Below are 17588 nucleotides of genomic sequence, written 5' to 3'. Positions count from 1 at the left end.
CACATGGATGGTATGAGCTAAACCCACACATCATCTTAAATTCAGAAGTCAAAGTAGAAAGCCTGTCTAAGCCTGAGAATTAAGAAAAAGACATATCAACACTATCTCCCTCTTTCCCACAGTTTTCTATGTCTGCCTACGCACAGTTCAATGTAATTTCAAAGTGAGAAATATCTATTTATTAAATTACAGTGAATAATGTATTGATTGAATACATTCATAGAATATTCAAACAACTAGAATAAAACTATGAATTAATAATTTTACATTTGTCAATCCTGTACTTGATTGTCAAAGTAAACACTAGGTTTTACTTTTCCAAGTTGTCTGAATTTCTTGGCACCTCAATCTCGCTCTGTCTACAATGTTCTATCTCTCATAGTACCCTTGTTTAGCATTAAAAATTTTCCATATAACTCGTCACTAGCTCTAAGGATATGACCAGAATACATCAAACCCTGTGCAACTCAAGCGGGTATTTTTCCCTATTATTTTAGCCTTACGATTATCACTAAAAATTTAAACACTCTGGCTTGTGCAAGACAGCTTTAAAAAGCATATAACTAATTTTTTGACTCAGCTAAGAATGAGCAACATATTACACAGAAAAAGAAAGAGCATCTCGTAATGCTAACAGCTTCAAGTGCTTGAGACATCCCAAAGAGAGCTAGGGAACATGTGTGCATGCTCACTTTTGGGAACAAGGGCATTAGCTGCCACTGGAAGAGAATCCTGCCACTGCCCCAAGGGCCACCACAGTGCATGTAGGGCAAAAGTAGCACCTCATTGAAATGGCCCTGAAATTCTCCTAGAAATGTCCTGACGGAAAAAAAAGCAGACGTCTGACAAAATTTCAAAAAAGGATTCTATAAAATTTAAGGTGAAAAAGAGAGATCACTGAATTAAGGAAGTAAAAATTAATCCCAGAAAGGATGCTGCAAACAGTTTTTTAAAAATTGCATCTCCTATTTGATCTATAGTTTTCCTTGACTGAACCAAGCAGCTGTATTTTAAAACAACCTGTTCATCTGTGCTGACTATGAGACATGACAACACCACCAATTTCAGCATATAACCCAGTGGCCTGTTATTAGATTACTTAAACATACACCATATTTCCACAAATCATGCTAGAAAGCATGTGAAAATCTAATTAATGCAGACTTTCATCCTGATAAATGAAATCCTAAGGTCAGCTCAGTTCCTAATTTTGAAATTTGTGTCATAATATAGAAAGACAGAAGTAGAATGAGAATTTTACTTGGTAATGAAAATATCAAGTCCTACAAGTGCTATGATCAGGACAAAGGTCAGGACACAGATCTAGTCTTGTGTTAATTACGTAATAAACTTTCCACAGTCTGACTGAACCCATCATTTACAACACTAGGGAGGAGCAGGCCAAAATGACACTGTTCCTCTGGTGGCAGTGAAGTAACATGACAGAGTCCCTTATCTAAAACCACCAGGACTTTTCTTCTTCAGACAAATGATTTGCAGTGTTACCATTATGTATGGAAATGCAGATGAATGCCTTCTTACCACTCTTGTCCTGTCTAGAAAGCAGCTGTAAATAAAATGTTATCAATGTAGTCTTTCTGATCTTTGCTAAAACCATGCTGCATTTTGTTTTCTTTACCCTTTTGTCATAAACTCAATAGTTAATTATACCTTATCATTTCCTCCTTCAAGATTTGTTCCAAAGACTTGCTTGCTGCTGCAGTCAACAAACATGATGAAAATTGGCTTGATTATTTGCAATAATAATATTTTACTTTTTATAAAAAGCAGGTATTATAGCTTTGCCATCACCAGAGCTTCAAAATATATGAAAATATTTGTGATAGGCTGTGACAGTGCTTTCGGCATTCTTCCAGATTAGCAAGTCTGTGAAGCACGGTCTCCCTAACTTGAACATAAGCTCCTTGAAATTTTGCTTTCATAGTGACTAAGATTTTACACCTTTCCCCCACAGTGAATTTTCTTACATATGACATATGTATAACAGGATAAGCTGAGACAGAATATTAAACTATTCTTTTATCCCTACCTTTTGCTATATGTAGTTTAGTGACATATATATGTGACATGTATAGGAAAAGGTAAGAATACCTCTTTCAGAAGCTTTCATATATCAACTTTCAGAAGCTGAAGATTTTAGAATTATTTTTAAATACCAGACAATTCCTCAATTATGATATAGCAATAGCACAGAGTACAAAATATCTTTCTAAAAATATCAACAAGATGCATCCCCACCCAAACATTAAATGGCACATATCCTTCCACCTTGATTTCTCTTCAGGTTCTAATGCAGTATCTTTGCAGCTTACAGAGGCACATTTATAAACCTCCCCTAATTATATCAATTTATTTCGAAGGAAAACATATATTTGTCTGTCTACCAAATCTTTTAGGCACCATATGCATCTTTGGCAAATTTCATATTGTGTTTTCCTGGTACTTAGCCTCCTCTCAGCAAGTATTTAATTCTGTCCTCTTTACCCTTTTAGTTTCTGTGGTGATTTGTGATGTGAAGGCAGAAGTCTGTGCCAGGTTCTCACAGACTGCTGGAAAGCCACAGTTCTTTCTGTCTAGCTCTTTTAAAGTAAGAAGCTCCTCTGATGTCTTTTTGGGCATCTATTACTAACAGCATCTTTTGTCAGTCCAACCTGATAGGCACTATTCCCTACAACCCAAATTTGTAAAACTTTATTCCCAATGGTTCAACATTTTATTCCACATTCAATACAGTCTTGCCTATCTCTGCCTTAGAAGTAAATTCACATGTGTGCTCAAGATGCCAAAAGTCACAAGGCACAACTGATCTCAACCAAATCAGGTGGTCTTTAAAGTTGGACACAAATAACACATTTCCTTCAACCTACTCATTAGCTTCCAGGCATGCCTTAGCTTTCTTTCCCGTCCAGGACCTGTGTTGCCAAGGCCTGCTAATCTCCAAATTTAATAACTGCTTTTTAATATTTATCAATATATACAAAAGCTTTTCTTTGTATCCATAAACAAACAAAAGTTAGATGAAGAAAGGGGAAAAGCAGAAAGGTTTTCATTTGAAGAAAACCTGGAAACACAACTGCCTTGTTATGACTGGGCCTTTATTTTCTTTCGCTGATGTAATCAAATATTTCCCTCAACAATTCTTCAGCATAAATTACTTCTTGACTCTTTGCATGAAAAAATAGCACTTTGATACACAACCTCTTTTATCAAGGCAAAGACAGTTATTGTGATACTACAGTATAGATTTCTTTTTTACAGTGAGTTTTTTCCTTATCGGTGCAAGGAGGAGGAAAGGATAGGTGTGACTTTTTCCCTGGTACATACTACCTCTGCATCTTCAAGAGACATCTGAGACAGATCTCAGCATCAAAAGAGCTCTAGAATGAATGATGCCTTCTGTAATTAGTTCCACAGTAAAGTCATCTGTGTTTTCTCCTGATTAAAATTCACACCAGATTCAGAGTCCTGGCATTCCTGATAATTTTTATATAGATCTCAATACCAAAAAAATTCACACCTATACTGGCAAATAAGAATGTCTCAATAAATCTCATTTGTGGCTAGTCTTTCCTGCCACTACTTAGCTGTATGTGTCAAGTCATTAAAAAGATGAAATTCTCAATATTTATGTACTTCTTCTATATTTCTGTATTTACATTTAGCTTTATACATATTAGGGTTTATTTTTACAATTTGTGATATTTACACACACCGCTGCTTCTTACTGTTGCAAAAGAGTTAACTTACTTAATGTTTCTCCTGCTGTGCAACTACAAATCAAAGAAGTTATGGTCGGTAAATATCTGAGAATAAAACAAGATTTAACATCAGAAAACATAATCCACTTCCTGGTCAGAAAGCCTAGCTATTTTCATCAGTGTGAAGAAAAAATTATGGACAGCAGCAACGTGGAAATAAAAGGAGGAACTGTAATTTTTTCACCCAAGGTAACAGTCCACCTCGTTGTCCCTAATGTTCTTTACATGAACTGCAGTGTAGGAATTCAGGAAGCTGCTGCTGCTTAGAGAAAATAATAGCATGATACAGCCCTTGAACCCACTTTGCTGCCATTTCTAAAGCATTTAATGAAATGCAACTGGCCTTCTATTATCATATGAAGAGGCAGGAATGAAGTGACCACAATGTAAACTCTTAACATCTGTCCATCACCTTCCTTTCACAGCTTCTTTCTGCTTCTGCTCTGTTCCCTTTGTACCAACTCACCCCATTCCCCAAAAAGATCAACTGCCTGCATAAAAGTAAGATTCTGGAAACTTGCAGTCCAGCTAACTGCTACAGAATGATGTTTTTAAATGTACCTAAAAATAACCAGAGCTGCAGTCGCCCACACCTACACATATGGGGTTCATCACTGCTACTCCTTATGTAAGCTGAAATTTTGGCAGAAGTAGTTCATAAGAAGTACACTTGGCCATATCCTGAGCTTGACTGAAACACTAAGCAAACAAAATATTTTGGGTAGTTAATATTTCTATACTTTTTATCACCATGATTCATATTAAAACTTAATCATTCATATACAGTCAGCCTAAAATATCCCTAGAGTTGCTTTTCAAATCCAAGTTTATTTTTCCTTAGACAGAACAGCATAGGAAAAAAAAAAAAAAGGACTGTTTCAAGAAATAGGGTTTTTTTTTTCTGCAAATGAGGCCTAGGCACAGTTGTGGTTTTTTTTTAACTACACCAACCATGACCCAAGATATTAAAAAACACATGCACATTAAAAAAAAAAAATAAAGCCCAATTAGATCCAAGAAATACAATCAAATTTCATATAATTATTCCCACTGTAACAATGCACTGCTCATTTACAGAAATGAAGTCACTGAAGCACACAACATCCTTTAATGGTCAGTTCCAGACAGATGCCTTGTGTGACAGATATTCTAGTGGTACTGTCTCAGAATCAAGTAGAGATGCATAGACCTCAGCTGTAAGTTGCCCCTTTTCCCTTCCGCCTTCACACCCCAAAAAAGACCATCAGACAACCAAGACCACACATTCCTACTCTGGACATATCAGGCTGGCAGTCACGCCTCAGAATGTGGGGCTGCTCAGAATGTGGTTGCCCAATAGATAGAGCCACTCAATCCCATGACCAAAATCTGCTACTCCCAATGAAGTTCTAGATAAAGATCAAAGTATTAATCATGAGATCCCATCAAAATAAGCCTGTGGCAGCGCTGAATTCCAGTGAAATTACTCATGTGGCTCCAAATCCCATATTGCAGTGCTGGCACGGTAGCACTAAAGTAACTTACCAGCATTCAGCAGTCTTTCAATAACATATTGCAGCCCACTTTCAAACACATTTTAGTGCAGTTGAAGTGCAGTGTTGGAGTGGTTCCCTGCCCCAAGTTTTGTGTGTACTAAGCAAAAAGAGGAGGATCTTTTCCTTCTAGCAGCACTCAGTGCAGCGTGTGATCACATACCACATGTAGGTTTGCTGTTGGGCAGCTCCCTTAGTTAGAGGAGGCCACATCTCATCTGATAAAAGAATCAGTTGTATTAGTGCTAACAAACATCAGCAGTGAAACAGCAAACCATAAGTAATCTTAAATAACAGCTGCAGGATAAACAGCCTACTCAGGATGCCAACAGATACAAATCCATATTGTGTGCAGCATCACATGAATCAGAAGGAAAAAAAGCCTTTAAAAAGCATTTAAAAAGATCTACTTTATGTCTCAGAAAAACTTTGATCCAATGCTTTCAAGTTTTCACATACTTATCTTTGTATATGCCTGTAACACTGCACTGCAATTGCAATTAGGAAGATGGTATTAGCAAGTATAAAAGTGAGATAAAGTGGCAGAAATCAGAAAGCAAACATGAGTACACAAGCACAGCACTGGTTTCAGGTACTGTTTTATGTTAACCAGGACTTTCCATTTGTCTCCTCTTTACAGATAGAGCAGAAATAAATATAGATCTCTGAAGAAAAATTTAAAGATAAATTATCTGTTTGAAAGAACTTTATGCAGCAAGTGTGTTACAACCAGCCAACAGAGATTAAGAAGGGCATGGGTTTGTCTGGGTCAAGTTTAATTACCATCTGGGGCAGCTGATGGGACTCATTCAATTTATGTAAAAGACACCCTTATTAGCTCCTCTGCAATCACTGCACCTCAAATTAATGCAAGAATGAAATTCTTTTTACTAAATCTGTCTATTGGATCTTTCGTTTCAATTATGTTAATGTTTGGAAATGTCAATTTCATTTTCCCACCAAGATGGTCTCTTCACATTAGTGCAAATCATTCACTACCACACACTACAGTGAGAGAACCAACTCTTGTTGAGCTCTTGTTCCCCTGGGACCATGATATAAAAACCATGGCCCCACTGTGCATTGGGTAATCTAGAACTTGTAATTACTGTCACTACAAATTCAAATACAGCTGTCTACATAAAAAAACGAAACAGATCCAACACCTGAATTACAAAATGCCCATAAACTTGTCCATGCCACTTTCCTAAGAAGTGCATCAAATTCAAATTACTGTACTTTCCTGCTTATATAAAGCAAAATTAAAATGTGCAAAGTCTCTGCCATTCCAGTCCTTGGTTTCCATCTACATTTTACATTAAGGCTGTCTTAAACAGCTCATATAGCTCACTGTGAAAACCAAATGGGACAGAGCCAAACCACAACATGGTACAAAAGTAGGCCAATCATCTGCATAGAACCTGCTGTCATTGAAATCAATGATAAAGTATTGTGGAATATTTTACTTGATTCCAGTTAGAAATGCAGAGCAACGCTGCAGTCACTGCACAGCAAAAGGGGATTTAATGCTATAGGCAAGAAGCAGTTTGGGATTGGCTTTGCTTTGTTTTTGGGGTTTTTTTTTAAGCTAGAAATATCCCACTACAAAGAATGTTATTTCTAAAAGCCTAATGCTAATTCCCAAATCAATGTATCTCATGCAGGCAAGTTTGAAATTGAAGAATACAATATTTTTCACAAGTAGCATCAAATTAAAAGGAAATTATTTTTGTAATCATTGCTGTGCAGAACGGTTTATTTAAAGCGACTTTTCTGCTCTTACAGCAATAGCAGTTTACAGAAACAGTAATGTGAAGTTTAATTTCCCTTTTTTGTGTACACCAGTTCTTATTTTTAATTCTTGATAAATTTTAGTTTATAAATACATGTTTTAAACTATGAATGGCCAAACAGAGATGAGTCATTTCCAGTTCCCTCACTTTAAGCTTTTTTGCATGAACTGAAAGATATAATTGTCCTCTGCCCGTAAAGACAGCTGGTATGTACATGCAAATGAGGGTCACTGCAATTTCCATAAGAGATAGAACTACTGTTGCATTGGACACTGGTCCCTTCACAATAACAGTCTAAAGCATTGGTGGGAAAAAAGTCAAACCAAAACAAAATTATTAGTGAGTAAATCAAAGCCTTGTAAGGAAGTGTGGAAAAGTCTATTTCCCAGAAAACAGATATCTAAAAAGGAATACCATGTTCTTGAAGTTTGCCACATAAAATTTATTTCCACCATAGAACCACCATAAAATCTAATTTCTGATGTGGCAATTAAAAGTTTTCTGAGTTGTTTATAAGCTATCAAATGTTGATAGCTAAAAAAACCCAACAACCACTGTGCTTTTTATATGCTATAAATCTGAAAGCAGTGAACACCTCAAACCGGAAAAGTTAGGTAGCATTTCTGAAATTAAGTGTAAGAAACAGATTATAGGGATTAAAAAAACCCAAACAAATAAAAGATTCAACTCACTTCACATAGGGCTAGTCTCAGAGGGGATTGGCTTTTTCTGTGTTAAAAATTTGAATTCTAATTTTCTAGACTGAAACTGGGGATTTTTGCTTGAAGTTACTGAAGAATGAAAGCATTGTGATTTGAATCTAGAAAATAATTTTAGGTTTTACTTCCTAAATCATAGTCTTTTTTTAAATTTTCATAAAGCCACAAAAAAAAATCTCACTCAGTTTTTTGCAAAGAGCTTGTGCACATATATGTTTGCTGTGCTCATGCATCTAAAACTGACTTCATTCAAAACAAAACTGATTTTATCTAACAGCAGGTACTCTTAAGGTATGTTCTCTTAGTTCTACAGGTTCCTTAAGTGAAAAATATATGGAATATGTTACTGAGTTTTCTTTGTACACACACCTCCTATGTGGCAGAATTGTTCCTATTTATGAATATATTACCTTTAGAAAGAAACTTCAGGTTGGGGGAAGAGGAGGGAAAAAAAAAAAAAAAACCCCTCAGAGTGACGGAACATATAACCATCTACTCACACTACTTCATTTGTGAGCTTTCTACTCCCATGTATTTGTGACAGGATGCAAGCTGCCTAACAGGCAAGGTAAAGAATACTTTACCGAATGAGTCACCTTATGTAGCCTGAGCAGCAGCCTGTCACAGCTACCAAATTGTACAACCCCCAGTTTCCCTTCTCCTCCCCTGTTTTCGCTGCTTTTCAATGCATTAACATTTCTTTCTTCTCGTCCTTCCCCCTTCTGAAGAGGAAATTGGTTCCTTTCTGAAGTGCTGTCCATCTGTGCTCGCATGGCTTTTTCCTTTTTGTACTAGGCAAATCCTCCTCATTGCCTCAAACACCAGGTACAGCTCTCATAAGTTTACAGTACACTGGAACAGCACCTAGCACAAGAAAACCCCAAACAGGATCCTGGTTACAGAAAACTTTGCATTTGAAAGATCTACTTACACAGAGGGCTGGTCTGCCTTCAACAGTGCAGCTTTTAGCATTTTTCAACAAGAATAATTTAAGGCATTCAGCCTTTTCCTACAGGATGTAGAAAAAGCAGAAAAGTAGAGAGAAAAACTTCAAAGAGTTATGCACTTCCTTTACTGGCAGTACTGCCAGACTGATGAAATGTGACTGTGTTTGTAAGATCAGGCCTTGGATTTTAAAGCTGTCAGCACATGTAAAGATGATAATGTATACAAAGTTTTGCATGCGATGAATTAAAGTATTTTAAAAATATTTTCAAAGGTGTTGTGGGGAAAAAAAAAAAACCAACCCAAAACAATCCTTAATACATATCACTCACCTGAAAAGACATTGGGGAATGTCTCTGTAGAAGCCTGGACCCCTGAGGACTTTCTTGAATGAGTCAAAGGCACTCTTTCTGTTTGAAATTTCTCTCTAAACCCCTTGTGCTCCAAATAGTCTGCAGAGCTCACCTTCTCTGTTATCTCGCTCTTGTGATTAGACACCTCTTCTGTCCAGTCTGCAGAACGACTGAACAAACCTGCCAAACTAGCAGACCTCTTCTTCCTGATTGAGACTTTCTCCTTTTTGTGGAAGGACTCCTGCCTCCTTATGACTTGCGGGCTCTGGGATGGGGAGGGAGAAGGTGAATGGTTGGGAGAACTCAGTTGCCTAGTAGTGGTTTTGATGTAACAGGGATTAATCAGATAGGGCTTGAAACATCGGGAACCAAGCATCGGACTATCTGCTGTTCCTTCAGAGGACACACTGCCATTTTTCATTTCCGTGGACAAACCATTACGCAGCTCCTCTTGACTGGCAGACAGAGTGCGTTTCCCTTCCTGAGTCTCAGCAGCATGGTCATGGCCTGCATCTGAAATATCACCCTCTGTCACTGAACCCTGAAAATCAACAGCCTGCACTTCAGCAATTTTAGCCTCAGCATCTGCCACTGAAGTTGGAAAAGGTTGTGTGGAGCTGTGTGTCTGAGACCCGTTTTCTACTGCAGTCCCATTCAAACCATCTTGTAGTTCACTGGCTCCAGCATCCACTCTGGCCACGAGCTGCTCCTCAATCAATAGCTGGCGTTCCTCTGTTTCAAATACGCCGTTACCAGGAGAGCCTGTGCCATTTACTGCTTCTTTCGGTTCACGTTCAGTCGCACAGGAGACGGGAATGTTTTCCACAATTTCTGATACCGCTGGGAAAGCCCCCTCAGTGTCTGGGCTCCTCTCTTTGTCAGTGGTAGTTACTGAAAAAAACCGTTCAAAATCTAAGGGGGTAGCTTGAGAATTAGCCATGTGTCGGCCCATTGTTTTGGTGACAAGGTCCTCAGTTCCAGTGTTAATTGCCCCCTGCTGCTGCTGCTGCTGCTGCTGCAGTCTAATAGCTTGCTGGATATCAGAAAGCAAATCCTCTTGTTCTGCGGCTGAATGGAAACTGTATATATCCGTATCAGAGCCAGAGCTGGTCCTTTGTCCATCCTGTGTCTCTGCAGCAGCTGGAACAGTTTCATTTCTGATTTCAAAATGTTCAACATCTGTGTCTGAGAGACCCCCTTCATCTGCAGAGATGCTTATATCGGGAGTTTTGGTTACAATTGAATGAGTACTGTCCAGCTCCCCAGGCTGCAAGGCCTGGCTCTCCAAAACATCCTCCCGTGAACTGCTATTCCCATCTTTAGCCTTGGACAGATTTTTTCTGATCCTCAGATTTGAAAACACAGAGGGCCTGGAGTCTGACTTACCCTTCTTCTTGCCCGATTCGCTTCCCTTTGCATGCTTCCCCAGTCCCCTTCTGCCTCCCGATACCTTCTTTGTGCCGTCCGTATCCTTGGGCCCAGAGGCATCTTCTCCTCCTTCTTGCACATCACCTGCATTTTTCTTCAGCTTCCCATCTTGATTCCCCATGATTTTCTGTGGTGCAGCACCTTTGGCAATCAAGCCATCCTCCCGGATTCCATCCCTTTGGCCCGCTGGCGAGATCCCCTCTAGTGATCCAGGTTTGTTTTCAAGCGGTGGTGATGCAAGCGAGGCAAACGCTTGCTGTGCCTCTCTCCCATCTGCTAGAGCTGCCTTTTTGCATAATGTGCTGCTTGCGCTGGGCTCCGCTGGGACATGCTCAGTGCAGCACTGAGAGCTGCAGACAGCTCCTTCCAATGGCTGCTGCTCCTGGAGCCGCCTGCTCGCCGGGTTTCTGCTGCACTCTTGCTGCCTCAGGAAGGATTCTGTGAAAAGTGTTTCCTTTATGAAAGTCACTTCTTTTTCCACTGTTTTTATTGCCTGCATTGCAAGCTCAGCTTGTCACCAAGTCATTTATAATTTCAACAGTTCAAGCTCCTGAAGGGAGAAAAAAAAGGAGAAAAAAAAAAAGTTAAAGCAAGGTACTTTAATTACTCTGCAACTGTTTTGCAATTACTTAAACAAATAAACTAACGAACTTGGAAAAAGAAATAATTATGATTACTTAATAGTTTATAAGGTGCTGAAGCATATGCTGCTTTGACAGATTATACAATGCTTCTGGTGATTTATATGCTTGCTTTTTAAAGGCCACAAAACAATACATAATTTTAAAAGAAGAGTCATTCCCCTTTTAAAGTAGATAAAATAAAGATAATAAACAGAAAGTTCTTTCCACAGTTTTAAAGAGTTGCACTTTAAATTCAATGCATTGTGGTAATTATGCTATCAAAAGCCTCCCACAATTTGTATTCTGAGAAGGTAGATATACTATTATTCCCAGGAGAATCAACTCATCAATATTAAAACACATCACCATTGTTTTCCCTGATAAGAACATCTGGCACGAAACAAGATAAAACAAACAAGAAAAATAGCAGTATTCAAATGCTACTAAGGAAAAAGATACAGTAAATTATTCTTTTATTTCACTCCAAATATTTAATAATTGGTTTAGATGCTGACACTTCCTAACTACTCTGGAAGTTTGTGCAAAAGTTTTAATCAGTTGCTGCTTCTCCCTCATTTTTGCTTTAGATGTATAGACTTCAGTATTTCGTAAATATATTTTCTGAACTTCTAGACAGATACTTCCTTCCACTTTTAAAATTTAGAATTAAAACAACTGGAATAGAAACCAAAGAACCTGAGAAAGCCAAATTGCCAAGTTGGATCAGTTCAGCTGCCCAATACCTTGGCTCAACACCAAAAAAGTACTATTAGATAGATTTTCTGTTTATAATTTACCATCTCTAACTGCCCAGTCTATTAGGTTCAGTTTCTGTGAAAGACTTTCTGTATTCCTCACAGCTAAGTACTTCCTCACTTGCAATTTCCCTTCCATCAGGGATTGCTTAAACCAATACATCATTCCAGGTAAACATATTCTACTGGTTTATCTAACTCTCAATTTTGATGTGTTTCCTACCATAGATTTAATTTCTTTCCTCTGCCTTAAAAGACATTAAAGAAGATGAAGGAATATCATTCACAGTTTAAAAACTACACAGATATATTCTCTCTTCCCCCCCCCCCCGCTTTCCTCCAAGACACACACTATTTTTTTTTCCCTAAGATTTCTAAATACCTTTAAAAATCTAGGCTCTGGTTATATAAACAGCAAATAATTGCTGTTTATTTGGTTTGGAAGCAATAACACTGTTCACAACACACGGAAATTAATTATTTTGAATTATCAGCATTTCTTCCTTGTGCTTCTTGTTGGCTTACTGTTCTGATGTAAGCCCTGTCTTGAGGGGCCTGTGGTTCAGGCATGAGAAACCTCTTGTCTACAATAACTTGAGTGTTTTATGAGGATCAGATGACTTTGTATATAAAGCGGGATAAATTGGTTTCTTTTTCTTATTTAATTTTTTTTCCTTATATAACCAAGTCAAACATCTTTTTCCCCTTTTAACACTTAACAACTATAAATATACTAACAGGAACTAGTGTAGCAAAACCTGCAAGAGCATGCTATGTCATTTTGCTTTTTTACTCCATTCCTGCTTTTGCCTTCTGTTATTCCACTTAGTTTCTACTTGTTGCAGTATTTTACCTCTTACATCATTATTATGTATTTGAAAAAGGCTTTTGAAAGCACATGTCATTTCAGTCCAACTAAAGATACACAGTAAGAATTAAGGCACAGTTTGAGAGAACCACTGTAGTAGAATAATACCTTGATGGGTATTTTAACTGACTATAACTGACAAGGATCTAAGCCTTGATTAGAACTGGAGTACTTGTATCTTCCAACCTCACTTAAAAACTCTTTTCCCACTACAATCTGGCAGAAATTAACACAATGCAGGAGTAATATAAAGATGCAATGGATGGAACATGTGAGGGAACTGTAGAATTAGTGTAATGTTCTGAAACACTCCCTTTCCTTCTTTCTCTGTGAACTCGCCTGGCAGATCCTATATACTTCTATCACAGCTAATGATAACTCACCAGCAGTGATTACTCAGCAAATTGTGTTGCAAAACCATGTCATCGACACAGGTAGGCTTATAAGACAGTCAAGCTAAAGACTAGTCTTCATTTTTTGATCAGATACTAGAAGGTTATATTAGTTTTAATCATACAGGTGATTATTTTCCTAGAAGTTTTCATACAACACATCCTGATGAGTCAGTTCTTTAAAAAAATCCCACATAATGTATAGCCATAGATGTTTTCAAAATTTAAATATATTACAATTAAAAAATAGTAATATTTCAGGGTCTGTTTGCTCTCAGTCAGTCTCTTAGCTTCTAGAGAAAAACATGCTATCAAAATTCAGGAAGAAACCAGAACATTTTGGCATCAGTGTAAGTTACATTTTAAAAGCTAACGTGGTATTTAATATTCTACACCAAGAAAAGAGAGACTTTCAACAGACACTAAATGGAGAAAAGGATTTAGGTGTTCCAGGATATTTCACTTTAAAGAGTGATAATAACTAATTCTGAGTTACTATAACTTACTCTTAGCTTGCTATAAATTGTCAACAACCTACTGAGGCTAGTCAGGGAGCCTGCCTGCCTGCCTGGCTCGTTCAATATTTGCCAGTGCTCAACCGAAAACACTGAGAGGTGAGACTACAAGCATAGACCTAAGATCCTCCCCATCTCTTACTCTCCTCCTAAGCTCAGGAGGTGCAAACAGCAACACACAAAGGAGAATCAAAACTTACAACTCAAGACATATTGTCCTTGTGCTCCCAGAGACCTCCACGTTAACACACTCCTGTTGAAAACACAAAACCCTGTTACAGGACTATGATTATTTTCAAGATAGTTACCATTTCCTGCAGCCTCTCTGAAAAGGTGAGCAACTCCCCCAGCACTGCCTGCCTACCCCCTTGATCAGCTGGGAGGGGAAGGGCAGCACTGATTGCCCACACCTGGGTTCAGGAGTCAGCCTCCTGGAGCACGGCCAAGGCAGGGTGGCTGCCCTCTTGTCAGCTCAGGAGTTCTCCCTCGAGTTCCTTACGAAAAGGCTGGGTGACCAGTTGGCATCCCGCTAGTTCAGACCTATGGCAGACATGGGCTGCCTGCAGGGAAAGAGGGGTGCCTAGGGGAGCCTGCTCAGTGGAGAAACAGCTTTCTTGAGGCAGTGAGTTTTCACCATGCTTTACTGACTGTGACATGTCATTCTGCTCTCAACAGTAGTTGTTGAACAAGTCCCAGTAGAGTGAAGACAACACCTTGTTACTGCCTCAGGCTGTACCTGCTGGAGTCCAAGCCTTTGAGCAGCATTAGGCTTCACCCACAGGACCCCAGGAAAAGGTTGAATCCACAGGAGTGCGGGCAAGACACAGTGGACCCAAAGCAGCATCCCAGCAGTGATGCTGCACCATCACCACCGCGCAGCAAAGATGTGGAGGGCAAATAATGCACTGTGCCCCTGTTGCACCCTGCACAGTGACTGGGGCACAGGCTCTGTGCTCACAGCCAGCTCCTCCATGAGCCCAAAGTGGCTGGTCAGGCTACACCCGTGTGTATACGTGGGCTCTGCCACTTCCGTGCTGGGAGACTCAGGGGAGATGAGGCTGCTGCAGCCCAGGGCAGGTGCTCTCCTGGGTGTAAGACACAACGTGGCAAGCCAGAGCAGAGGCTGACCAGAGGGGGCTGAATCTTGATTTCCAAAGGCTCGGGCTCAGGCTCTACACAGGGGTGGGCTGAGGCTGGGGGAGAGGAGTGTGAGTGCCTCAGCACTGTACTGCAGGCCCTTGGAGCTGGGCACTGCTCCCACAGCGCTATGTCCTCTCCAGCCTCCCCTCACACCTCTTCTGTGTGCTCTCCAGCCTCCTCTTCCCCATGCCAGAGATCATGGCTGCAGGGGATCCTCAGGTCTGCCATACACACCCTGCAGAGATCAATTTTAATGAGTGGCTCAATGTGCGTGGGTTTGGTTTGGAGATAAAGGCACACAGAGTAACAGGAGGGTTTTAAAGTACTCTGGTGTCACATTACTGACTGGGATATGGTAATGCAGAGGGTGTGAAGAAAGAGTTGTTTAAGCAGACCAAAACATTCCACCCATCTATCTTACTAAAGATTGAATTTTCATACTCATTCTCATTCAGCTTGGTGCTGGAACCTGGTCGCAGTTCCTGCTGCCCTGTGGCAGAAAAAACCTTCCCTGGCTGCCGTTCTGAGTGTGATGTGAAATTTATCTTCCCAGAAGGCATCAGCTACCATTAAATATTCCCTTACATTACCAAAGTCATTCTCTAAGGAGTTGAATTTTTTTTTCCTGCCCCCACACTCCCATCTCTTTCAGGTATAGGGAGAATTGCCTTTTAGGACTTTACAAGTTCTAGGTGTGACTGGCAGGGGACAAATCAGGAGATCAGAAAATATAAAGTGAATAAGAGACCATAGTGGCCAGCATGTAAGCCAGTCCTGCCCTTGCTTCATTTGGCTTCCAGTGGATATGAGATTCTGTTCTGACTTTTATTACTTGTTTAAGCAGTATGGAACCATGACTTATTCATTGTATTTATATCATGCAGAGGTGATCCCGCTACTGGGAATCTTAGTTTACCTACTAAAAGGAAGGTTCAAGGAAACTGAACCAAGCAAGCAATGATCCTAGGTGAGATTTTACTTGCTTAGGAACTTTTTTTCAGTGCATGAAAAAATATTTACTAGGATATTCAGATGCCTGCTACGTAGTGCTGAACTTTCTCATAATTTCTATCTAGTGAGAACTATAATTTAAAATTAATGTATCTGAAGAAGCAGTGTCTCCAACAATACAATGTTTGCCAGCTACATGCTGCAGAAGGGCATTGGCTAGGAGCCAAATTCTCTATGAAGCATTTAACCTCCTGAATTCTTTCACCTAAATGCAATAATACATTTATACATTATTTGAATTGTGAAATAGAGCATTTTTTGTTTAAAAATATGATCAGCTCGACATAGCAAAATTCATACACATTCCAATAAGTCCCTTTATTGTTTTCCCTTTGCATTTCCATATTCTTACAGCTTCTTAGTTGCAAAATATACTTTCCATCGTAAAAGCTATCACAGTTACTTGTATGGGAAGAGCTGGCTGAACAGCTGCACTCAAACCCCTGCCAGCATTCCGGAGATTTATGCATTGCATTTCAGGGTTAGGTCACAGAAACAGGCTCCAAAAGTCCAGGCCTCCGCAAATACTACAGCCAGAGACTCCTGTATTCGGAGCACAGTGTACTGCACTGCTACTGTATCCAAACCCAAGCAAGGGGAAGTCTGAAAATCCGTTTTTATCCCTCTTACAGACTAAAAAATGAGGTATCTTGTGGCATAGCTTCCCCTATTCCCCTATTGCACAGTTTATCTCAGACAAATTGTATGTTGAATGCAGATCGTCAGCACTTGCTTGCTAGTATATGCTGAATGAATTCAATGCAACACAGTTGAGGCTACACCAAAAAAAGAATAATTAGCAAAATATCAGATGACCAGACTGCTAAGTAAAGAAAAAACAGTTTCTGCCATTTAGCCCACTGTAAAGTACAATCAAAAAATTGGATTAATGGTCTAAGTTATAATTTTATTTTCTAAGGAATGAAATTTAAGCAATAAGGTTATTTCTTCAGACGTCATAGTAGCTTTTGAACACAGTAGGAAACACCAACCAAAATTTTAAGATGGAAATCATTAAACTCCTGCAAAATTGTCACATGTGCAGAATCGCTATTTGCGTAGAGGGGGAAATGATAAGCAGAACTGACTGTGTCAGTTGATCAAACAGGATTAACGTAGTTTAGAGCTACTCACCACAAGCAAGCATTTCATAGGAAGAAATGAGAGTGGACAAGATTTATTGTACTAGAGGATAGAGAAAGGAACAAAGAACACAAAGCTGTAGGAAACTGGGCCTCCTCATTTTCATTCCTTAGAAAAGAACATATTCTGTTAAATCAAGCGGAAAATTACATATTGTCTTGTTGGTTTTCTTGGACAACTCCCAGAGTACTTAATGACAGGTTTGAAAAATGTAGACTTTGATCGTATCAGTGAACCTTATTGCCTGCAGAGAACCCAAAACACCATGAAACAATGGCACAGTTTTGAGCCTACTCCTTTTCTGCAGGAGACAAGGGATTAACTAGAGTACTTAGTGCGCTAATTTTATCTTTTCTACTGGAGAAATTATCTAGTAGTCTAAAAGAAAAAATGGACAAAGATCAGTTTTTCCTGAGATTCCTTTTTGAAGTTTTTAAAAATCTTAACCAACTACATTGATTGTTTTCAAAAATACATGAAGAGAAGAAATAATATTAATTTTTTTACCCTCTTATTTTAGTCATCAGTTATTGTTCTGTTGCATACATGCATGTGGATGTGTATAATTTGAATAAAATAAAAAAAGAGAGCA

The 17588-nt window shown here is 39.0% G+C and overlaps 1 protein-coding gene across 1 annotated transcript in view; it reads right to left on the bottom strand.

The window, feature by feature from the left end:
* FMN2 (formin 2) overlaps positions 1-14050 on the bottom strand; it is a 155260-nt gene extending 141210 nt beyond the window's left edge. Inside the window, exons 1-2 of the mRNA XM_066178849.1 lie at positions 14011-14050; positions 9101-11099 (exon numbers count right to left, since the gene is read on the bottom strand). Of these exons, the coding sequence (XP_066034946.1) occupies positions 9101-11048 (1948 nt within the window). The 5' untranslated portion in view covers positions 11049-11099; positions 14011-14050. The remainder of the gene's footprint in view (positions 1-9100; positions 11100-14010) is intronic.
* Between the last annotated feature and the right edge of the window lie 3538 nt (positions 14051-17588).

Source organism: Chamaea fasciata, unplaced genomic scaffold (assembly GCF_029207755.1).
Source record: "Chamaea fasciata isolate MVZ Bird 193981 ecotype frontalis unplaced genomic scaffold, bChaFas1.0.hap1 SCAF_3, whole genome shotgun sequence".
In the NCBI taxonomy this organism is placed as follows: Eukaryota; Metazoa; Chordata; class Aves; order Passeriformes; family Sylviidae; genus Chamaea; species Chamaea fasciata.
The sequence above is the reverse complement of the archived record's forward strand: the minus strand, read 5'-3'. Positions and strand labels throughout refer to the sequence as shown.